Below are 24,427 nucleotides of genomic sequence, written 5' to 3' on the forward strand. Positions count from 1 at the left end.
TTCCATAAATTTCATATTCTCCTGTTAACCAGTTTGAAACACGTCATTTTGCTGATGGGAGGCCTGGTATGTGCTTAAGAATAGGAACTGAGAAACTATGAGTGACACAATGGCTATATCTGCTCTGTACAGGCCAACGGTTGAAAAGGTAAGGTGTTTGGGAAGGGGTTGTAGGAAGATGAAGAAATCGCACAGTACTGCCTCTGTAGTATGAGAAGCGCCTAATATCCCATGTAAATTATCTGAAAACAGAATCACAGAGGAAATAAGACAAGTCTAGAAGAGAGTAATGCAAACGTCTAGAGACATGCCAGGATTAGTTAAGAGATTGGCATTATCCAACTTGAACACTAGTGTCTTCAAAATCACAACACATAAAACAACTATCTAACCATATCATTGGTACAGTCACATAACTGTAGGAAAACCCTCATTAAAGGACACTAAATTCAGATCTAATTCAAGGAAACACAGCGAGCTTACTGTCAGAAGAGGTTAGCAGCAAGCACCCATTGTGTTGAGAAATTATGGAGGGAAGGGCAATTTATTTCAGAACTGTTTTCAAGTTGTACAACCAAACCAAAGGTAATCTCATATTATCCCTCAGGATATAAATGAATGCACACAATTTTCAGGAATACATGCCATCATGTGCAGTCGCTATTATGGAAGTGGCTAGGTGAATTGTGTCTTGTCGTCTTTTTTTCTTTTTTAAACTTTAATTATTGGTCAATTAAAGATATTTCTTACTGAGTTGTAAGGAACTTTGATTAGTACAAGAAATCCTATGTAGCCTTGAAGACTACTTTAAATGATTCAGGTAACATTTCCACAACTTATTGCTTATCATGAATGCATAAAGGTTAGCAACAATAATTTCTGGTTGTGGGGCAGTTGCTTTTTTCTTCTGCTTCGAGATAGCAAAGTTGCATGGAGAAAGCGATGCTGCTGTTGCTAGTAGTCACAGTAGTGTATGTTTCAGTTTTGATGCTGAGTTACTTGGAGATAAAGATTTGGGCTGCTTCACTTCTACAAGAATCAAGCAATCTGGTGAAAAGTGCATGTTCAAATGAAAATAATAGATACAACTAGTTAAATGCCTTTGTAAAATAAATGGGCTTATGTGCTTTTAAATGAGAAATGCTGAAGTAATTTAAATCTGAACTTTTTTACTTCAATTTTGATGACAGTTCTTGCAGAGAAAAACATGCAATGACTTCACTTTGAAATTTTGAATTTAAATATAATTTAAACTTTTGATGTTTGTATATATTAAAGCAATTCTCATTAAAATATAAATAATGACATTTTGTTATTTCATTATACTAGTCACAACACATGCATCCCTGCTGTTGACAAGTGTTGTGAAAATATATATATTTTTTTAATTGAAGAATAATTGTGGGTCATGGTTGCTTCTTACTAACAAATGTATATATTTTGGGGAGATCTAAGTCAAGAGGGTTGTTGAAAAACTGGAAAGGGCTACTAAGATGGCCAGGTCCTAGAGCATGTTATGTACAAGACGTTGAGGGATCTGGGTTTGCATACTTCAGTAAAGATGATGCTAAGTTGTGATGTAAGAGCAATCTGTATCTACATGAAGCATGGTCAGAAGATGAAGGTGCCAAACTCTTCTTGATAACACTAGACAAATCAGTTGTGGTCAGTGGCTACAAGTGCCAGCAAGGAAGGCTCAGGTTGGAGATCAGAAAAAACTTCACCTAGACGGTAGAGTAGCACTGGAGTACGTCACCTAGCCAGACTGTGGAGTCTTCACCTGTGGATGTTCAAGACTTAGCTAGAAAAAGTCATAGCTGACTTGATCTAGTTCTGACGGTAGCCCTGCTTTGAGCAAGAGACTGGGCCAGGGACCTGCAGAGGTCCCTTTCCATTTACATGCTTTCTCTTATATTCTGCTACGATGAAATAATTCAAAATATTGCATGGTAGGAAAGAATGTGCAAGCCATATAAGAAATGTTCTCAGAGTTTTTCTGAAACTTCACAGGAAATTTAGAGAATGTCTTTTTTTTGTCTGCCAAGTTGTGCATTTTTTTTGGAAATACTGAGTTTTAACCATCTCGAAATCAGAGTGCTCTACTGAGCTACAGGCTTTAGAACTTCCAAGTTTTAAAAGTGATTTAAGAACCGTACATTTATCTAATAAATATTAGATGGTCATATTTATCCTGTGATTGCTTAGCTTCATTCTTTTTCAAATAAGAATCCTCAAGGAGTATCCAAACAAAACTGAAATCTCAAGGTTAGGGTAAAATTCAGATTATGCATTAGTGGTTCAGAGGGGGAAATTTCTCACAGCGATGTTGAAGTTGTCACCAAAACAAGCATTAATACATTTCTAGTTAATGGTATGCTTAAAAGAAACATTTATTAAGGGAAGAAATGCACTGTAGGGGCATATGACCAAGGTGAATTTTGACCTGATGATTCCAAGAGGCAGAAAAATATGAAAAAGTCCATTTTAAAAAACCCACAATTTCTTAATGCTCCATAAAATTCAAGACCTGAGAGACGAATTCAGTTGTACAGAAAAGATCAGAACACTCCGCTGGTGTGGTAATACAGCTAACTAATGACTTCAGTGCAGGATTATAAAGTGGGTTCCTGTCTTGAGGGAGCCACAAAGGAAAAAAAGGGAGATGGCTTATCTACTGTAATGCTTGTTTTCTGAATTTATTTGAGAGAGTCCCTTGTTTCTGTCTTTCTCCTCCCTGTCCCTTGAAATCCTTCCCTTTCTAACCCACTCTGTGGAGGATCCATGGCTAGATAAAATTGGTTTAATGCTGTATGGTTAGGGCGAGTGACTCCTCAGAACAAGAACTAGCATTATTAAGCAACATAATTTTTCTTAATGTGCTTTCTAAATTGGCAGCATAACAAACTTTTCTTTGTCCTCCACTGCTTATCTCCCATGTGTCTGAGAAGGCAGGTTATTATTTTGAACTCTCTGATAAATGGAATTGAGAGAGAAGGATGTGAAAGGTCTATAGACAAAAAGGTTGATGAGTGCCTGATTTGCTTTTATTCTGTCAATCCTTTTTCCACAAGTTGGTCTCATCCTCCTACCTCTTATTTTCTAACTACTGCTTGACATTTTTGCCTGTTGAATGAGCATTAAAAAAAGCAGATGTGTGTTCACACTGTGTACTTAAAGTAGCCTGAGAAATTAACATCCTCAGTCCCAAGCCAGGTCAGCGTATGAAATAATTCATAGCAAGAAATGTTGCCTTAGAGTTGTAAAAAGTCTTTGTAGGTCCAGCAGAACACCTCCCAGCGTGTATGAAGCAAAGGAAGGAGCCTTAGGTCCAACTACAAGCTAGATGTATGCCATTAACACAGCAAATTACTAATAACACTTTGGTTATAGTGGTATTTCTAGCTCCAAATGTGTTAAAGATTTTGACAAAATCCAAAAATCTTAAGACTGTCTTTTAAAATGATGCTATTAAAAAAAGTTACATTTTGGGTGAGTTTAAATACTTTTCAACCTTTATTTTGTATGGCATGCAATCTTCAGCCTTTGTGTCCCCCTCCAACTGAAAGAATACAAATTTTGTGAAATGAAAGGGGAAGACAACATACACTGCCCAGAGGAACATCTTTGGCATCAGAAAGGCATTGCTGTGAGAGGTCCCGAAGGAGTGATCTTGAGACTGTTCTGGTTTAATACTTTTATAAATAGCATCAAAACTAAAGCTAAGAAAAAGAAGGTGACATTTGCTGATAGCATAAAATTAGGAAGTGCGAACAATATAGAGAATTGGCAGAAGTCTTGCAATCGCAAGACCTTGTTCTTGTGGGCAACTTCAACTTAGCAGACGTCTGCTGGAAATATAACACGGCTGAGAGGAAACAGTCCCGGAGGTTCCTGGAGTGTGTGGAAGATAACTTCCTGACACAGCTGGTAAGGGAGCCCACCAGGGGAGGTGCCCCGCTTGACCTGCTGTTTACAAACAGAGAGGGTCTGGTGGGAGAAGTGAAGGTCAGAGGCCGTCTTGGGCTTAGCGACCATGAAATGACAGAGTTCTCAATTCTTGGCCAAGTAAGGAGGGGGGTCAGCAAAACCACTACCATGGACTTCCAGAGGGCAGACTTGGGCCTGTTCAGGACACTGGTCGAGAGGGTCCCTTGGGAGACGGTCCTAAAGGGCAAAGGGGCCCAGGAAGGCTGGACCTTCTTCAAGAAGGAAATCTTGAAGGTGCAGGAGCAGGCAGTCCCCATGTGCCATAAGAAGAGCCGGCAGGGAAGACGACCGGCCTGGCTGAATGGGGAGCTTTTGCTGAGACTCGGGGAAAAAAGGAGAGTTTATCACCTCTGGAAGAAGGGGCAGGCAACTGAAGAAGAGTACAAAGATCTCATTAGGTCATGCAGAGAGGGAATTGGAAAGGCAAAAGCCCAACTAGAGCTCAACCTAGCCATGGTCATAAGGGATAACAAAAAATGTTTTTACAAATATGTTAAGAAAAAAAAGAGAGCCAAGGAGAATCTCCATCCTTTATTGGGGGGGGGGGGGGGGAACATTGTCACCAAGGATGAGGAAAAGGCTGAGGTACTTAATTCTTCTTTGCCTCAGTCTTTAATAGCTACACCAGGTATCCTCAGAGTATTCAGCTCCCTGAGCGGGAAGACAAGGAGGGAGAGCAAAATAAACTCCCCATGATCCAGGAGGAAGCAGTTAACAACCTGCTATGCCACTTGGACTCTCACAAGTCTATGGGGCCTGATGGCATCCACCCAAGGGTGCTGAGGGAGCTGGCAGAGGCGCCTGACAAGCCGCTCTCCATCATTTATCAACAGTCCTGGTTAACAGGGGAGGTCCCGGACAACTGGAGGATTGCCAACGTGACACCCATCTACAAGAAGGGCCGGAAGGAGGATCCGGGGAACTACAGACCTGTCAGCCTGACCTCGGTGCTGGGGAAGATTATGGAGAGGTTCATCTTGAAGGCGCTCACAGGGCGGCACGTGCAGGACACCCAAGGGATCAGGCCCAGCCAGCACGGGTTCATGAAGGGCAGGTCCTGCTTAACTGATCTGATCTCCTTCTATGACCAGGTGACCTGCCTAGTGGGTGAGGGAATGGCTGTTGATGTTGTCTACCTGGACTTCAGCAAAGCCTTTGACACGGTTCCCCACAGTATTCTCCTGGAGAAGCTGGCGACTTGTGGCTTAGACAGGTACACTCTTCGCTGGGTAAAAAACTGGCTGGACGGCCAAGCCCAGAGAATCGCGGTGAATGGAGTCAAATCCAGTTGGTGGCTGGTCACAAGCAGAGTCCCCCAGGGCTCAGTTTTGGGACCGGTGTTGTTCAATATCTTTATTGATGATCTGGATGAGGGGATTGAGTGCTCCCTCAGCAAGTTTGCAGATGACACCAAGTTGGGCGGGAGTGTTGACCTGCTTGAGGGTAGGAAGGCTCTGCAGAGGGATCTGGACAGGCTGGATGGATGGGCCGAGGCCAGTTGTATGAGGTTTAACAAGGCCAAGTGCCGGGTCCTGCGCTTTGGTCACAACAACCCCATGCAATGCTACAGGCTTGGGGACGAGTGGCTGGAAAGCTGCCCAGTGGAAAAGGACCTGGGGGTGTTGATTGACAGCCGGCTGAATATGAGCCAGCAGTGTGCCCAGGTGGCCAAGAAGGCCAATGGCATCCTGGCCTGTATCAGAAACAGTGTGGCCAGCAGGAGCAGGGAGGGGATCGTGCCCCTGTACTCGGCTCTGGTGAGGCCGCACCTCGAATACTGCGTTCAGTTTTGGGCCCCTCACTACAAGAAGGACATTGAGGTGCTGGAGTGTGTCCAGAGAAGGGCAACAAAGCTGGTGAGGGGTCTGGAGCTCAAGTCTTATGAGGAGTGGCTGAGGGAGCTGGGGTTGTTCAGCCTGGAGAAGAAGAGGCTGAGGGGAGACCTTATCGCTCTCTACAATTACCTCAAAGGAGGTTGCAGAGAGGTGGGTGTTGGTCTCTTCTCCCAAGTGACTAGTGACAGGACTAGAGGAAATGGCCTCAAGTTGCGCCAGGCGAGGTTTAGACTGGATATTAGGAAAAAGTTCTTTACTGAGAGAGTGGTGAAGCATTGGAACAGGCTGCCTAGGGAGGTGATGGAGTCACCATCCCTGGAGGCATTCAAGGAACGTGTGGACATGGTTTAGTGGTGTTGGACTTGATGGTCTTACAGGTCTTTTCAAACCTTAATGATTCTGTGTGATTCTGTGTAAAGGTATGCCAGAAGATAAATAATCCCTCTTACGCTGTGCACCTCAGAGGATCCAAAGAGGGGATCGGAGAGCTTTCTGTCCCTCTCCGTTGAGTACACAATGGGTGTAGAAATCCCAGTTAGAGTACACCACCAAGGAAGACTGGCTTTGTCTCCTGCTCAGTTACAGGGCACCAGTGAACCACAAATCTGAAATAGTCATGGAAAAATTGAGGAAAACCCTGAAATACTTCTTGTGATTAAGAACTTTCTAATTAATATTACTGCTGAGGCTTCAATAAAACCTCTTCTGTTCATGGCATCTACAAGGAAAAGGAATATAGACACGAACAAGCCTAGGAGAGGGCTGTCTATTAGGACACAAGCGTGGAGAGATGGTTGAGTGAGGGGAAGGTAAAAAGAGCCCACTGTTATTTAGCACAGCCAAATCAAGACTAGGAGGAGATATGGTTACCCTTTAAAAACCAAAATGTGCTTATAAGTAGGGAAAGGAAGTACTTAAATTAAAGAAAGGTGCTGGTATAGGAGCAAAGGATTTTAACTTGGCTATGGTCATCTAGGCTAGGCACTAGAGTGAATAGAAAGGTGAGTTTCTAGACAGCCTCTGAAGGGGAGCAGCAAGTACTGGAAACGTAACTAACTGTATGATGACTTCGTTGGCATTAAACAAAGCTTATTAGTGTTCAAGCAATTTGTATGTTGCTTGGCTGCCTGTGGTTACATCCATGTTGCTTTTGATAGTGGTTCTCAAATTCACTGAGCCATGTGCATCAAACACATCCAAACTGTAGAGCTCAGGTCATGCCATTTGCATTCACACTGATGTCTCAGACCAGTAGCATCTAACCTGTACTCAAGTTCTGCATGTACTAGCATAAATGCTAGTTACGTACAGAGATTGTAAGAGGTGCGTGGTTGTGCATGCAGTTATACAGGTGTTACAGAATATGGAATAGCCTGACAGGGAAAGTACTAGCAGCCACAGAAGATTAGATCAGACAAATGCCAGAAAATATTATTCAGAAAATCAATTAGTGTGGTGCCAGTTAACACCCCTGTAATTTGCAGTCTTAGTTCTGCACTCTACTCCCAGTGGTTGAGCTTCTGCGCTAAAGGGGAGCCCAGACAATCCCAGTAGGGTTCTTGGCTTTCCCAGTGGGTGGACTTGACACCTCTGAGTCGGTTAAACAGCAGTGTATCCTCCTGAATTTCTTCAGCACAGCTATAGGTTACTCTCTCTTGCCCTTTGGGAGACTTTTCTTTTTAAACAAGTCGAGAAACTTTTATAGATTCAACTTTTTGGAAAGCATATAATGGTAATGCATGATTCCAGTTTTTGTATGTTTTTAGCCAATTCACTTCTGCTAGTTTTATCGTAGAGAAAAATACTTTAGGACATTTTAAAATGCTCTTTCTATACCAGAGCTATTACCTTAACCTTTGCTACAATCTAAGGAGTAGTTTGATGTGGCCTACTCAGTGATTCCAGCTCTGCTGGGCCAGGCAGCAGCAGCATGCCACTTTCATATCTGGGAAGTGGGCAGTTTATGTTGGCATGACCCATCCATGCCAATGGAGGAGGCAGAGCGACCTCGCAAGCACACATTCCTGCCTCCACTGCAGGAGAAAATACAGAATAGGCACAGATATTTGTATAGTGAATCAGATCAGGGAACTGAGCTGGTTTAACATTAATATTCTGAGGTGGTTTTTGGCCCAATTTTAACTTGGACCAATTCTCCAGTTTGGTTCATCCTGTGACTGTGTGAATACTTGTGCCAACAGAGAGAAGGAAGGAAATGGTGGCCTGGAGATGGCAGAGTGAGGACACAAGTGATGGCTTATGCCAGGACTAATGATATCCCTCTTACTAGCCAAGATCTTGTTGTCTAAGATGCAACAAACCTCCATACAGCCTCCAAACCCATAATTAGCTCTGTCAGAAGATCAGAAGTGGGTGGCATTAGCTCCACTCCTCCTTCCCACGAAGAGGGGAACTCCCATGAAGAACTTGTTTCAATTCCTGTTTTCCAGCATCCCCTATAGCTGCAACCATCTTGTAGCACGTTAATTGGCCCAGGGCAACCAGTTATGTTTTCTTCAGTGAAATCTGATGTTTCTCATATATTGCCATGACTCCAGAATATAATACTGCAAAAATCAGTCATGCTGCTAAAAGGATTTCTCTGTCTTTCTGTTACCAGCCTAAATGTTGCTACATGACAGGTATAGCCCCCTGAATGTCATTCTCTGATTCCTTCTCCCTTATATTTCTTCTTGTATGTCTTTGGACTTTCTAAATTCCAGAGATGTACCATAAAATAGTCCCTAAAAATTAAGTATCAAATGCAATCCTCCTTCCTTTAAAGTTTTGGGGTTTTTTATTATTATTTCAGCTTTCTTTCCAAGACAAGAGGGATGAGGGTAAGAAGTGAGTCACACATTTGAAGAGAAGATCTGAGGAACAGGAAGTGAGAGAGGAGATGAGGGGAGAACTAGGGAGTGAAAGAAGAGAGAAAAGTAGATACTGTAGATGTTAAGAACATAGTAAAATCACAGTGATAAATAAGGCAGTTTTGAGTCCCTAAGATGTACAGCTGCAAGACTCTGCCGTGCCTTTTGAAATACTCCTTGATGGCCTTGCTTGTGTCTTTTTTCTAGGCAACCCAACCAGAGCAAGCTGCGCTTGAAACGCTCTTTGAAAGTTGAAAAAAGTCTCTATTGACTGTAATAGAAGGAGAGGGAACCTTGTTACAAGTTTGTGTAATAATTGCATTATTTGTTTCTCATATTTGAGGTATGCATCTGTTTTCTCCTTTGGGAGTTGAAGCAAAAGAACAGTCTCAGTCTTTGCCTGTCTCCTAATGGGTAGATGTTCTGTCTCACATCACTTTGCATGATAAGATTGTGTATCGGACATCAAAGGAGATATCCGAATACAAAACCAGATTCCAGTAATGTATTAGGACTAAGGTATCACATTTCAGTGAATGTATCATGTGTGAATCACGCACTATATGCTGCATGATTTATGAATTTGAGATGGCTGTTTTGTGATGTTAACGTAAGTTTACTGTTCAGAGACGGGTGGTTCCTATAGAAGTTTTCACTGGTTCAAAAAATGTTAAACATCAGATTGCTGGTGAAGTAATAAATGTAAGATTTGTGTTATTGTGTTAAGGCATGTTTCATTTTGTTTGAATACCAGTCACTGTAGACACTTGGAAAGAGTTTTATAATGTCTTGGCCACAAGTGTACATTGTGCTACATAGCGTACTAAGGAAGACAGCAGAAGTTCTTTAGGATTTTAATCAATACGTCTAAGGGTATGAATAAGCATTTGAACTTCTATTAAATGGTATTGCTTACTTTATGGTAGAATTAATTGTACATTTTAATCTCTAGTTGATGAAAAACAGACAAAACAAACTGCTAATTTGGCATTGTACATACGGGAAATAGATTCTTGTTTCGTATGTGTTTGTGTTACATATAATCAGTGTTGCTTATTTCGATCTATACCCCATGTTGAATTATAGGGTTATTTCAGGATTTGAAAGGATATACTATATTTACTGAAAGATGTCAAAAGCTTTAATTGGCTTAATATGATGAGTTGGTATTTCTTTGTCCGCTTGGTTGTCATTAGGTTAATCAAATATTTGGATGTTGTATTTTCTGCATATGCTCTTTATAACTAATTTCACACACTTGTTGGATGAATAGGAAGACATATACAAGATGTTGAAATTTCTTCCAGATATTTGTTGAAGCATCAGTCAAGACTACTCATCTCTAGTGGGGGCAGGAACAGTTATGCAGAAAGAGCATCACATGCTTCCTGCTGCCTGGTGGCTTAGGTGAGAGAAGCGGCACTACAGTTAAGAGAAGGTGACACTTTGTGTAGCTGAATTCAAATAAGGAAAAGATCATCTAACATACTGAAAATCCCAAATTATAGTGGGCTCCAGCCTGGTAACAGCAATCAGTCCTAAACCTGAGGAGGAGACATTTTGTATGGTTTGTCTTTCTTGCCTTTACCCGAAGATGCTTTCACTGAACCACAACACCTGTTTCTGGACCCACATAGTCCTTGTGGTAAGTGGAGCCCAGTTGTTCATCCCTGTGTCTTTCGACAGCTATTGGATGGAAGTCACTTTGCTTTGATCCCAAGTGAACTGCCTGTGCGTACACTTCTACAATCGAGTGCTGTTGTGAGGTTATACATGTGGAGCCCAGGGCATGTGGCTGTTCTCAAAGTAGCTTTAAAAACTCAGGTTTTATTGCTTCACGATGTCATCAAATCTTAGAGTAGATGCTAGCATAGTAATTTTGCTTTTACTGTTCCCACATCCTTCTCACTTTCTGGTGTTATGAAATCCTGATGCAAATTTCTTTAGCTTTACTATATAAAATGGATGGAAGCAGAGTTTAATACTGGTTTCAGTTTGTTGGCAGTAAAATGGGACATTGGGCTAAATTGTTCTAGGTGAATTAAGAAATAATTTTGTGGTTTTATAAATATCAGATGGAACCTAACTAACTTTTTTGAAGGTTAAAATGATTTTGCATTACTTTTTTCAGTTTCACACTTCCTATGTAGCTGTACTAGAGACAGAAAGAGGGGGTGTATCACAACACTTCAGACTTTTTTTTTTCCTCTGGCTGTTTCTTCAGCTTCTATTTCAAAAATAGGCAGGGAGAGCTCTGCCTGTAATCTGGAGTTAAGTACTGTTATTACAGTAATTTAAAGCAGTCCTTCAAAATTTGTCCAAAAAGAATTAAAACAAGTCCAACAAAGAAGGAAGCTAATGCTCAAGATTTCAAAAGTGACTACTGATTCTTTTATTTATGAATCTCACTTTTGTGGTGTCTAACATGGAGTAGGTGTTCATACAACCTTAAGCCTGATTTTCAGTGAGTGTTAGGTGTATTTTGAAACTGTCCCATATGTCATTTGCCCTGCTAGATCGAATGCCTACCAAGGTAAATTTGCACATCTCATCTGTTTATTATTTTTTGACATTACTCACAGTTAATCTGTTTTTGTCAACAAAACTAGTAAATATGTGCCAGGCTTAAACTGAAATTTTGGCTATAAGTACATAATAATAATGATTGTGTTTACTCTGAAAGAGCTCTTATGCAGTGGCGGAGAGCTCCAGCCCCATTTTGTAAAAGGAGATTTGAAACAGAGATGTGACTAAACTGCAGTGCAGGTGCAAACTTTTAGGGTCCTGAGTTTACACACGCACTTGTCAAAATCGGGAACCTCACCAGACTGCACCCTGGCTCCTTTCTGGATAAAAATACCTGGATTTTCTTTAGTGGAGACATGAGGTGGCAGTAGGAAAGAATAAGAGAAAAACAGTGCAATTGGTGCCCCCATTCTAATGGAGGATCAGGATGTGGCTGGGTTTTGTACATGCCCTGGAGCTAGGTATAGCCAGAGAGTTTAAGGTTCTTCAAGGTCATACAAAATAGTCTCAGATATAGAAGGAGGATATTAATTCAGGTTACTCAGCTCAACTAAATATGATGCTTTTTGACTACCTAGTTTGCTTTTGTACCTTGGTGTGTAGTTTTGTTAGCTAATAGAAGGGAAAAATTTTGCCTGAAATTGATATGTTCCTGAATAAAAGTTCGCAAGCCCCATTCTACTCTTGTCTGTCTCTCCGGATTTCAAGGGCCAACGGTAGTCTGGCTTTTCTGCTTAGTGCAGTGTCCGTTTGGTCTGTCAATGACTATTAAAAGTAATAACGAGGGTTTCAATAAATGTTCCACATGTTATTTCTCCTGTTAGGTGTATGATATCTTTAAGAGCCCATCGAGGTAAATTTGCCTATTAGCAGATTTCTAATGAATGCATTCCTTTTTAGTATTGTTTATGGCTAGTCTGAATAAACAGTAAACATATTCTGTGCATAACGAAATTCTTCCATCCAATTTTGTATTGTATAATGTTTAATCAGTGTGGATATTCATAAATATTCATGTGATAAGACTGTTCATACTTCAGTTACCAAGTAGCATCCTTCTTTCTGGAAAACTTCTAGTCCATTATAGGAGAACAGTGTGATTTTTCTGCTTATTATCCAAAGGCAAGAAAGCAGAATTGTATTTTCAGCAAACTCCTTCAACTGTGTTGGAGCAGAAGCTTACATAATATAAAGGAGATTGGGTTTTGGGGATCTTTGCCTTATACTTCTCTCTAAACCACCAAAATCCAGCAAAACCAGTGTATAGTAACAGCCAAGAAAGTAAAACTCCTAGTGACATCAATAAAAAGAAAAAAAGAAAAATTAATCTGACACTTCCTGGCCTGTTTTCAATGCAGACTGCTAGATGACCTGATCTCCATTCTAGAAGTAGTCTACAGCCAACACACGTATGTGGCCAGTGATGCTGTTGCACATTCGTGTGAGCCTACAAGTAGCAAAGCACATATGGGAGCAGTCAATACAGCAGTTGTGGCACTTGCCAATCTGATGCTCAAGCACTAACACAAGATGCTTTTGTGAGAGTTAAAACGTCTGTCATCTGCTGAAAACTCAATCAAATCTTGTTATCTTGTCCTGGAACTATTATTTCTGCAGTAGTCCCAGTTCTCCCTGCACAAATAAGAACAAGCCATATGTCTTCATAGCGTTCCCCGTTTGATATCTCTGGAAGTAACACTACTCTATCATCATGTAACTAGTGGGTGTTCAGGAGCAATGGAGGAAGTAGATTTTTAGGCAGCTGTAGGAAGGAGACCTCTTCTGCACTAGCATGACACATACAGAGATGGTTCGGCCTCTCAGTGCCACTAAATAACTTTTTTTTAATCTCCTCTGCTGAAGTAGTCCATTAGAGAGAAATGTACATAAAACTTTCCATCTAAGCTACTTGCTTAGTTGCAAAATACTGGTTTCAAGTCTACCAAGAACTTATTTTGATGCCCAGTTTTAAGAACACTTGAAGCTGTTGAATGGACTCCACTAATCAGAATATCACCATATTGAGCAAAGCTGGTCTTCGTCATTCTCTTTCTTTCCTGCCTATTCCCTTACATCCCTATCCAGCCAACATTGCTGATCACTTATCACTGCTGGTGAGAAGCATGTTTGAGATGGCAAGCTGCTGCATGTATTTCACAGTGCTGGCAGGGCAGTGTATCCTTTTTTTTGAGAGAGAAAACTCCAGTCAAGTAAGTGGCATGCTAAACTGGACTAGGTATGGCAGCTGGAAAGGCTGGGACCCCCATTGGTATGCTGATCTAATGAGATCAAAGCCCAGGCATTTCTTTGAGCAAAGCCCATCATGTTTTTTCAAAGAAACATCAATAAGCAAAATAACCACTTTACTTGTTCACTGAGGAAACAAAAGCCATATGGAAATTTGTCCAGCATTCAAGATCAGGAAACAGCAATCAGCAATCACTGAAAGAGTCATGTACCATCTTATCACCTGGGGCAAAGTGTTGTTTCTTATTCTGCTCGTTGGTGTCTCTTGGAAACATCTGCTCTTGCTCCTGATTTTCTTTAATGAGAGCATAAATGGTACTGTGTAATTCACCTTTTCTGTAGCATCGTCTCTTGGGCCTCTATTGTGGGAGTCTCATTTTCCCTTTCTCTGCATGCCATGTTCTGCTAATCTTATTTGTTCTGTCTATGGTGTCTGTGCCTCTGATGCTTTCTTCTCTCTAGATTTTTTTCCTGGTTTTCTGATGAATTTCCTGAGGAAAGATAGGTAATATTGATTGCATTTGCAAGGAAGATGTTTTTACTTTTACAGTGATCTCTAAATTTGCTCAGGTAGCAGAGTCATTCTGGTTTTGCTCATACATTGTTGATTCACACATAAAAGTTAGAAGGTCCACTTTGGAAATAGGGCCTGATGTGCTCTGTAATACAGTAATACAAAATTTCTCTCAGTAATTTTATTGTCCAGCCTGTGGTTTGTGGTAGATATCTTGGACTTGTGCGTTCTATCACAGAATCGGAATCACAGAATCACTAAGGTTGGAAAAGACCTGTAAGATCATCAAGTCCAACCATCAAACGTGGTAACAAACAGCATAACCTTTCATGCAAACAATTAGCTCAAGTTATTTTGATTCATCTGGCATCGGCCACTGGCATCCTTCTCACTTGGGTCCTTCAGTCTGTTACTGCTCTTGGTATGGTCCAACTGTACATGTGAGAGAAGGGCCTTTGGCTTTCTTTGGACATTAATTGGGAATTCTCCATTTATCTTTTCAAAATTGGAACCTGGGCTGTGTAATATTTAATTTCAAGTGGTTTCTGCTGGAGAGTTTGTCTTGAATGCTGGTTTTGGGCTTTTTTTGTTTGCTTGGTTTTTTAAGCTGTTTTCCAGTTGAAGTAAACTTTATTTTGCTATTGTCTTCACTGGGAGCAGGCACAGCCATGGTCTTGTATTTATTTATTTTGTGTTACAGCAAATATGACTCTAGTTCTAAAAAGTATAATTCAGAATACAGAGTATTACTTGTTGATGCCAATGTGTCATATGCCCCCTCCACCAGTTTTGTTGTTTATTCTTGTCTTAAACAGAGATACTTGGATTTCTTTTTCCATCAAGTACCTCAGCAGTTAAAATTGCTTAGAGAGGAGCTAATAAATAATTTACAGCCATGAATTTCTAAGTGCAGGGAATTTTTCACATTGTGGGTTGATCTGACCGTTGTATGTTTATAAATATAATGATGAATGTTCCAATTTAATCTGATTGGAAGACAGGGATGGAGAGCAAAATAGGCTCCCCATGATCCAGGAGGAAGCAGTTAACGACCTGCTATGCCACCTGGACACTCATAAGTCTATGGGGCCTGATGGCATCCACCCAAGGGTGCTGAGGGAGCTGGCGGAGGAGCTTGCCAAGCCGCTCTCCATCATTTATCAACAGTCCTGGTTAACGGGGGAGGTCCCGGACGACTGGAGGATTGCCAATGTGACACCCATCTACAAGAAGGGCCGGAAGGAGGATCCGGGGAACTACAGACCTGTCAGCCTGACCTCGGTGCTGGGGAAGATTATGGAGAGGTTCATCTTGAAGGCGCTCACGGGACATGTGCAGGACACCCAAGGGATCAGGCCCAGCCAGCACGGGTTCATGAAGGGCAGGTCCTGCTTGACCAACCTGATCTCCTTCTATGACCAGGTGACCCGCCTAGTGGGTGAGGGGAAGGCTGTTGATGTTGTCTACCTGGACTTCAGCAAAGCCTTTGACACTGTCTCCCACAGTATTCTCCTGGAGAAGCTGGCAACTCGTGGCTTAGACAGGTACACTCTTTGCTGGATAAAAAACTGGCTGGACAGCCGAGCCCAGAGAGTTGTGGTGAATGGGGTGAAATCCAGCTGGCGGCCGGTCACAAGCGGAGTCCCCCAGGGCTCAGTTTTGGGGCCGGTCTTGTTTAATATCTTTATTGATGATCTGGTTGAGGGGATAGAGTGCACCCTCAGCAAGTTTGCAGATGACACCAAGTTGGGCGGGAGTGTTGACCTGCTTGAGGGTAGGAAGGCTCTGCAGAGGGATCTGGACAGGCTGGATGGATGGGCCGAGGCCAATTGGATGAGGTTTAACAAGGCCAAGTGCCGGGTCCTGCACTTGGGTCACAACAACCCCATGCAGTGCTACAGGCTTGGGGACGAGTGGCTGGAAAGCTCCCCCGCAGAAAAGGACCTGGGGGTGTTGATTGACAGCCGGCTGAATATGAGCCAGCAGTGTGCCCAGGTGGCCAAGAAGGCCAATGGCATCCTGGCCTGTATCAGAAATAGTGTGGCCAGCAGGAGCAGGGAGGTGATCGTGCCCCTGTACTCGGTGCTGGTGGGGCCGCACCTCGAATACTGTGTTCAGTTTTGGGCCCCTCACTACAAGAAGGACATTGAGGTGCTGGAGTGTGTCCAGAGAAGGGCAACAAAGCTGGTGAGGGGTCTGGAGCACAAGGCTTATGAGGAGCGGCTGAGGGAGCTGGGGTTGTTGAGTCTGGAGAAGAAGAGGCTGAGGGGAGACCTTATCGCTCTCTACAACTACCTGAAAGGGGGTTGCAGAGAGGTGGGTGTTGGTCTCTTCTCCCAAGTGACTAGTGACAGGACTAGAGGAAATGGCCTCAAGTTGGGCCAGGGGAGGTTCAGGCTGGGTATTAGGAAAAAGCTCTTTACTGAGAGAGTGGTGAAACACTGGAACAGGCTGCCCAGGGAGGTAGTGGAGTCACCCTCTCTGGAGGTATTCAAGGAGCGTGTAGATATGGCATTGTGGGATGTGGCTTGATGGGCATGGTGCTGTATGGTGTGGGTGGGTTGTTTTGGTGTGGGTTGTGGTGTGGTTTGTGGGTGGTGTGTGTTTTGTTTTGTTTTTTTTTTCTTTTTCTTTATGGTTGGACTTGATGATCTTACAGGTCTTTTCCAACCTTAGTGATTCTGTGAATCTGTGATTTATTTTTTTGCTTGCACCTTTTTATTAGAGTTATTGGGAAAACTGGATATTGTCTGACTAGATGAAAGTTTGAGTTAATGTTTTTGAAGCCTCTTCTCCTGTGTTTTTCTGAGGCAAAGTTAAGATCCATGTCTTGAAGCATACCATGCAAATGCAACTGTAGTAAAATCTGCTCTTCAGGTATCTATCCCTATGCTTTAGTTTTACATGCTTACGTATGGTTTTTTATTTTTGTATCCGTACTTTTTTCTGTATGTTTTTGCAACTAGGTTGCTTTTGCTTTTTATAGTTGGGGGATACACTCTGCAATATCTCTGTTGCTCTGCTGGCCTGTAAGTTGAAGGGCAATGTCCTGGCACTGGTGCTTGTTTGTTCTTCTGTATTTAATCCATCTAGTTGAAAGGGGAGTAAGAAAGCAAGGAGATCATGCCTATTTCCATGCCTGTGTCTTGGCAGGGATGTTAAGAAGACACTTACCTCCCAGCCTGGACATGCTGTTTGTGTTACAGCGTAACCTTTCGCATCAAAGGCTAGCTTTTGCTCTGATGTTCACAATAAATTGCCAATACATTCTAACTGACTTTGTTTCTTCTTTTGTGGTAAAGAACAAAATTCTGAATGTAATAAGTGTACCTGATAGGTATTAAGTCATAGCCCATGTAATCTTCTTGGAAACTTATTACAGAGCAGGTACATTTAATGGTGACTGTGTGTCCTTGTATGTTAAAGTACTACATGCATAATGGAATGAGAAGGCTGTGATAAATCTACTAGTGTAAGTAGTAACAGCCTGTCACATACTGGTTATTACATAGAGTGCAATAGTACCCTGCATATTCAAAGCTGGGAAATTACCATCTCCTCTGCGTAAATAAAGATGTCAGTGTCCAGGTGGGACTGTGTTCTGTCTGTGATGGGAAGGGTTCAGGGAGTTACCCTGATCTTGTCTGATTGCTATTTAAAGCTCAAGTGGCTTACAAAGGTAAGAATGTGTGTGGCTGCCAAAAGCCTTTGTCAGCATGACACCAAGCTAACCTGGTGCCAGGACACCTCTTTGCCAGACAGAGGGCAGGGCACAGGAAGAAGCAGTTTGACAGTTATACCAACCAAATTGCTTTTTTACCTGTTTATTGTTTTGCTTGTGAAGAGGGCTCTGGTTTACCTATAGATAGCTCGGTTTTTGCTGGGACAGTTGCCTCTGTTCTGGCATCTTTTGCCAGAACCAACACAACTGCAGTGTGAAAGGGCTCCTAGGCTTGCCATGGCTTATGCCGGGGCAGCACCTTGAAAGCAACCTCAGAAGATACGCTTTCGTTGCAAACCAAGAGAATTAGAGAAGTGATCAGAAGTAGGCACTGAGAAGAGGAAGGGATAAAGCAGATTTGCTACTGTGCTACAGTTACGTTAGTCTGGGGGAGACACAGTGATCTAGGCACAGAAGAGTCAGAGGCTGTAGGATATTATAGAGCCCAACACTGACGGTAGCCATTCCAATCTGACCTCCTTCTTAATGAAACCATAAATGCCAAAATATTTTTTTCTTTTTTCTTTTTTTTTTTCTTTTCCAGGTACATACAGACTGTGGTGACCTTTAGACAGAAGAGAGGGACAGAGAACCTGTGAACAAAGCAGGTAGTGACAGGCGTGACTTGCCAACATAGTTCACAGCAGAATCCAGACAAGAAATTAAAGCGAAATGCGTCCCTCTCTTTTAGAGCAGATTGACTGGAGTGGTATTGTCATTTAACCTCCGAGAGTCTTCTCGGACTGTAGTGGTGTCAGTTCTCTCTGGGCTTATTTATCTGAGTCATTAATAAGTCATCAGAGTCATTCACTTTTCATGTGAGGTTAAGGGAGAAAGGCATATCTGGGTGCTCCTTGGTAGTCAGAAAGGAAAGGCTGCCAAGGACAAGGAGCCCGAGCTGTGTGCGGCAGGCAGAGAAAGCTCTTCAGTCTCTGGTTCACACTGAGATTCATCAGTTTTTGAAGAAAAGCTAAAAATGTTATTATGGTGGGGAGGTGGGGGTGCAGCTGTAGGTCTGCATGCTTGCAGTATAGCGAGCAGCTCAAGATTACAGCCTGTAAATAGATGTACATATTTAACCTCTTAGAAGGGCTGTAGCTTCCTGCTGTAGTACAATAAGAATAGTAATACTTACCATATAGATTGTGCTTTCTATTTTCAGAGCTGTGCCAGCGTTAGGTGTATTAATGTAAAGCGGGCGGGTAATCTGTGAGCAGGATTTTAAGCTTTTTGATTTCTGGGGGAGGGGGGGCGTGGGGGGGTGTGGCAGTGTAATTTTGCATACTCCCCAGAATAAAAGGAGGCTCAGACCCTTCTGCTCTGGCAGTGGGGTCATGGCGTCTTTCAGCCTCCTTCCAGGAGAGACTCTCATGCCGGAGCTGGTTTCTTCTCGGCTCTGACCACCCTAGCCCTCAGTAATTATAGCAGCATTGAAATTCCGAGCTAAAAACAGAAGTGCAGCATGTGCCTATTCCCCATGTGATTCGGAAAGCAGGAAATTGAAAGAGCCTGACTGAGGGGAGAGGGAGAGCAGAGCAACAGAGACATCTAATATTTATCTCAAACCTGCTACGCCTGGGACTCGGGAGCTGTCTTCTGCCGGAGCTGATTATGCATGCAGCCAAAGCAGAGCCTGATTGGACGTAGTAGGACCTAAGGCGAGGGGGAGAGGGAGCGGAGAGAGTTCGGCTCGCCGCCCCGAAATGTAAACACTGGAAAGCGGGAGGGAGTATAACGCCTTTATGCTCCGAACTGCAAGCAGCAGGCTCCTATGGCTCCGGCAGTGTACCTCTTGCAGGTCTAGCTGTGCCCGGCTTGATGAAGAGAAGCGGAGACTTGGGAAGGTCTCCTGCCTGTGGACATAAACAGGGGGCAATCGGGATGCGCTAGCTTTCTCCGCCGGCGCCGCAGCTCCTTCGTGCTCTGCGCCGCAGCTGGGACGGGGCAATGGACATGAGCATGAAGAAGTTCACAGTGCGTCGGTTCTTCTCAGTCTATCTCCGCAAGAAGTCTCGGTCAAAGAGCTCCAGCCTAAGCAGATTTGAGGTAAAATTTGCCTTAACTTTGTTAAATGTAGGAAGTACCGTTAGGCGCCGGTACGAAGAGATACAAGGGAATGCCTGCGCTTACTGGTGTGATAGGTGGCTAAAGGTGATCTTTCTCTGGAGGTGGTGATGTTCGCACCTGATGTTCTTTGTTTCAGTGTAATTCAGTGCTGCTTCTCGGTAGTATTCAATATATTGCATAATACATTTAGTGTGTTGCTAAGGATCCTTTTATCAGCCAGGCAGGGGAGGAGGAAGCTGGTTCAGGACATCATGAAGTTGTAGGAAATAATTACAGATCCACTTAAATTAGCACAAATGGCACCATACTTCGCAATAGCCTCGTTTTTCAGTCTTCCTCCCCTGCGCACATACCATTCCTTCTCAGTGCCAGATTTCCAAATAATTAATCAATTTGCTAGTGCCTTTTATATATCTGGTATGTTAGGTAGGGATTTTCTTGCTTGTTTGTCTGTGGGTTCTCATGCTTGCACAGATTTTTGCATTTGTCTTCTCTCCCATGCATCCTGGGGTTTTTTCAATTTATTTTTTGTGTAAGGAGAAGTTGTTCTTCAGGAGCAGGGGGACAATGTCAAATTAAACCTACAACGATTTAGCAGTGTGGGGAGACGAAGGCAGTTCAAGTCAGAGGTATTAACACATAGGAATGTGTGAATGGGGTAGAACCAGGATTTCTGCCTCCCTTCCTCAAACCATTGTTCTTCAGCCCTATATTTGGAGCTGTGAATAGTCAGCAGGATGTGAGATCAATTGAATAGATGTCAGTTATATTTATGTTGTTCACTTTATCATTGCAGATGATCTGTAACCTCTGCAATAAAATAGAGGTAGATGGGGCCTGATTCCCCTCTGCCTCACATTTGTTTTATGCTGGTGTACTTCAATTGTCCTCTGAGGAGTTACTCTGATTTGCACCGGTATCCCCAGAAGGAGGATTAGTCTCATGCTGTGTGAATACATTTTAATACGTTATTCCCTTAGTGTCCTATTTAAAGTACCAGGTAATTGTTTGAACATAAAGTTCTTCATGTGTCATTGCTTAAACAGGACACGCAGAAAAGCAGAGGTTTTGGCTGGTGTCTTTTGTTGGGTTTTTTCTTTCTTAACTCTTTAAAATCAGCTTTCTTGAAAAATGATCATGTAAGGTACGTAATTTTATTTCAGTCTCCAAATAGTCATGCTATGCATTTAAAACAAACTAATAAATGAAAGTTGTTAAAGCTTCCTCCTTGTACCAGCCCTGTTCCTCTAGGATTGAGGGGAGATGGGGGAACCCTTCCTTTCCCTGTTGTGAACCTAGAATTGCAAAGGCTAATCTGAAATAGATGTTTCTTGTAATACTGTAAATTCACTAAGCTTGTGCTCCACCAGAGCCAACAGAAAGTAGACCTGGAGTCACTGAGTTACATGAAGGAGTTCTGAGAGAGACGAGCATCTTCGCAGGCTGCCAGTGTCAGGGCACAATGTTAGAAGGGGAGGTGATGTTGAGACAGCAGGGCTCCACCAGACCTCATAACTATTCATTTGGCAGTGCCATAGTTTGGGAGAAACAGATTTCACTATGCTAATTCTTTAACTTACTAGGACATCTAGCATGAATGACCAGTGCCACTCAGCATTTATAACAGACCAGATCCTTGCTTCCTTTAAAAAAAAAAAAGTCTCTACAATCCCTTTGATCATCAGTATTACATTAGATTTACTGGATTTTTTCAATATGTATGAAATAGTTTTCCCTTACGTGACCTGTCTTGTAATATAATTTTTTTTCTGATTTTAAATAATTTGCTTCAAGAAGCAGCCTGATATGTATCCTATCGCACATGCGTGTTTAGAGCATTTTGTCCACTTCCCTACTCTCTCCCTTGACTTGGCGGTAATGACCAACTTTATGCAAAGTGACTCAGTATTATAATGCAACAGGGAATAGGGGTTGTTCCAACCAGGAAGGAAAAATGATTCATAAAATCTGTTCTGCTGTTTAAGTGTGAAAATCATCAGAGATATTCCTGCTTAGAGGGGAAAAACCAAACATACGAACATCAAGCCCCCTCTGTGATTTCGATCTCTGAGTATTTCTGTGTATAAATTTGTAATTGCAAGCTAATGAGCGCTTGTCAGCCAAACAGAAAGTGCAAGGAAGCCTGTTGGTAGTTGGATTTTTAGAAGTCAGAATATTCTTCTTTCTAATAAGTAGATATTTTTAAAGAGGCAGTAAAAAGGCACAAGTTACTACATCATGGAATGAATAAAAGTGAAATAAAGCGAAGAAATTTGGAGAAAACACATGTGGCATTGCTTTGCTTAGTGTGTGTCAGCTAATGTACCTGGCAGAAGTTATGGGTTGCTAGATGTCATCTGAAATTGGGAAGGTGATTGCTGTTCCTAGGTGGTATGGGATTTTTGTTGTGGTGTTCTTTCAGCCAGGTGGGAAAAAGGGTTGAAGGGTTTAAGATAGATAGTACTGGATTCAAGCCTTTGATATCTTTAAAATACCGCTATTAGAATAGATTCAAAATAATATAATTTAAGTTATTAATATAATATGTTTAATTACTTTTTCTACTGCGGTATTCTGCTATGCTTTAAATTCATTCATTTGCAATGAGCTTCATAACTTACAGAGCAGGAATATAGATGCAGAAAATTACTTAGTAAATCACAGCTTGTAACTTGACCTTTACTTAATCATTTCATATGCCAATATCATTGCTATATCTGAGACAAGAAGATCATTGCCTTATGTAGATAGCTAGGTTTCACACTTTGTCCTGCTAAAGGAGGCAGAGCACACTTTGCAAATGAGCTATTACAGGGGTTTTGTTTCATCTTGCCTAAAATGTGTGCCCTTTTTATTATTCTGGGAAAACCTGGCTGAAATTTGAACTTACTTGGCTACGCTTTTTGGTTTTCAGTTTATATTATTTTTCAGTATGGCCTGTATTGCCCTTCATTTATAAGGCATCTAGTGATGTAATTTTATTAAATGTGCAGAGCCAAGTTTTGCCCTTCTGCAGGCACACTGAGTTCTTATTGAAGTCAGCTGAAAATCCAGCAAAGTCAATGGGAACTGCATGTGTGCATCTGAGAGAAGGGCTTTGTTTATGGTTCTTGCTGAGTGTTGATGAACATGAATGTGAAACCATCAGGAGAAAGTATGCACACTGTGGATCTGCTAAGGACTTTGAGCCTCAGTGGAATGCATCTTATGGCAGTGAGCAATATCCCTTGATTTATAAATCAAAAGTTAAATATGCCATTTGAATAAGCTAGGAAGGACCTAAGTGTGCAAATAATTTGGTTATGTTTATTCCAGTGACGCAGAAGCCTTTCTTGGTTTTTTTTGAGATTATGACCAATTAAAACATTGCCATTGATTCTTTTGGGAGATGTTTCAGACTTTTGCATTCCTGATGTATTTTTAACTTGTTATTCTTGTTCTTTAATTTTTTTTAATTCTTGTTTTGTCTTATTGATAGTGGTGAATCCAAACTCTGTTTGGTCTATGTATGGGGCTTGGAGCCTACCAGAGTTCTTGCAAATTAATTCAAAATTAATTTGGAGCCTGGCGTGTCTCGGCATAGTCAGCTGTGAGAGGCAGGACCTCCTGCGGGTGATTCAAGTGTGGGTCCTCCTTGGGTTCCAGCACTGGCACGTAGGAAATGGAAGCAAGCCTATGCAGTCTGGTAAGGAATAGTGCAGAAGGACTGGCACTGCCTTTATAATACTTCAGAACTGAAAATCCCTCATAATAATCTTCAGCTCTGATTCTGATTTTCTACAGGCTTAAGTTACAGCAGCCTTAGGAAAGTGGCCAGCAAACGCTGAGCTGGACTGCTCCTTTTGCACAGTGCACTGGGGCAATGCTTCACTTGCAAATGCTTGTGAACTCTTCTGGACTTGTATAAAGAACAATTCTGTTCTTTATCAGTAGTGTGTCCTTTATTCTGTCTTCTCTTTTTTGTATTTATAGATAATCATGTTGTAGAAGAACGTATTCTTTCTGTCAAAGGTTAGACAGAAAGAGGCAAGTTAAAGAATGGAGATGGGGATTGGCAGCTCAAGATCAGCTCTGCAAGGTGCAAGTCCTGAGGCAGCCTTAGGGTTTTTTTTTTTCCCCCTTGGTAATGAACATCTTTGTGGTGTGTGTTCTTGTTAATAGCAGAAGTTACCGATGCTATTGTAGTCTGACTTCCCTCAGCTGCAGGCAAGACTTTTATGAGGAAATGCTGCAATTCTTGTAGTCTTGCATGGCTTGCTGGGGAAAAGGGAGGCAGGGCAGGGGAGGGAGAGCAGGAGGAGCATGTAGTCCATCAGATAGGTCACTTGAGGAGCCAGGAAATCCAATTTTCAGGCTCGTTTTTATAACTTGCTGTGTCATTACAGATGGTTCAGACCTCTGTGCCCTGCATTCCCCATTTGTAAAATTAAAATCATGATAATTTTTCAAGTCCTTTGATACAATTCTACCTATTTACATTGGGTTTGGTGGTAAGAGAGCTTACTGACATGCATATACATTCATAATAAAGAAGTTGCTCCCCAACTCCCCAAATACTTCTGGCTTTATCGCAAAAGAACAGCCTCTTGCGCCACAGGCCTGCTATCTGCTTTTTCCCACAAGCCTCAAATTAATTGCTGAGCTACAGAAAGGGAAAATT

At 42.1% G+C, this 24,427-nt stretch overlaps 1 protein-coding gene across 2 annotated transcripts in view; it reads left to right on the top strand.

Annotated features, from left to right (window-relative positions):
- Nucleotides 1–24,427, top strand: part of RPS6KA2 (ribosomal protein S6 kinase A2) — a 312,524-nt gene that overhangs the window by 113,305 nt on the left and 174,792 nt on the right. The window contains exon 1 of one of the 2 annotated variants that reach the window (XM_059835896.1): nt 19,529–19,746. The exons of the other annotated variant lie outside the window; for it this stretch is intronic. Within the exon in view, the coding sequence (XP_059691879.1) occupies nt 19,648–19,746 (99 nt within the window). The 5' untranslated portion in view covers nt 19,529–19,647. Of the gene's footprint in view, nt 1–19,528; nt 19,747–24,427 lie in introns of those variants that run through there. 2 annotated transcript variants of the gene reach the window in all.

Source organism: Gavia stellata, chromosome 2 (assembly GCF_030936135.1).
Source record: "Gavia stellata isolate bGavSte3 chromosome 2, bGavSte3.hap2, whole genome shotgun sequence".
Classification (NCBI taxonomy): domain Eukaryota; kingdom Metazoa; phylum Chordata; class Aves; order Gaviiformes; family Gaviidae; genus Gavia; species Gavia stellata.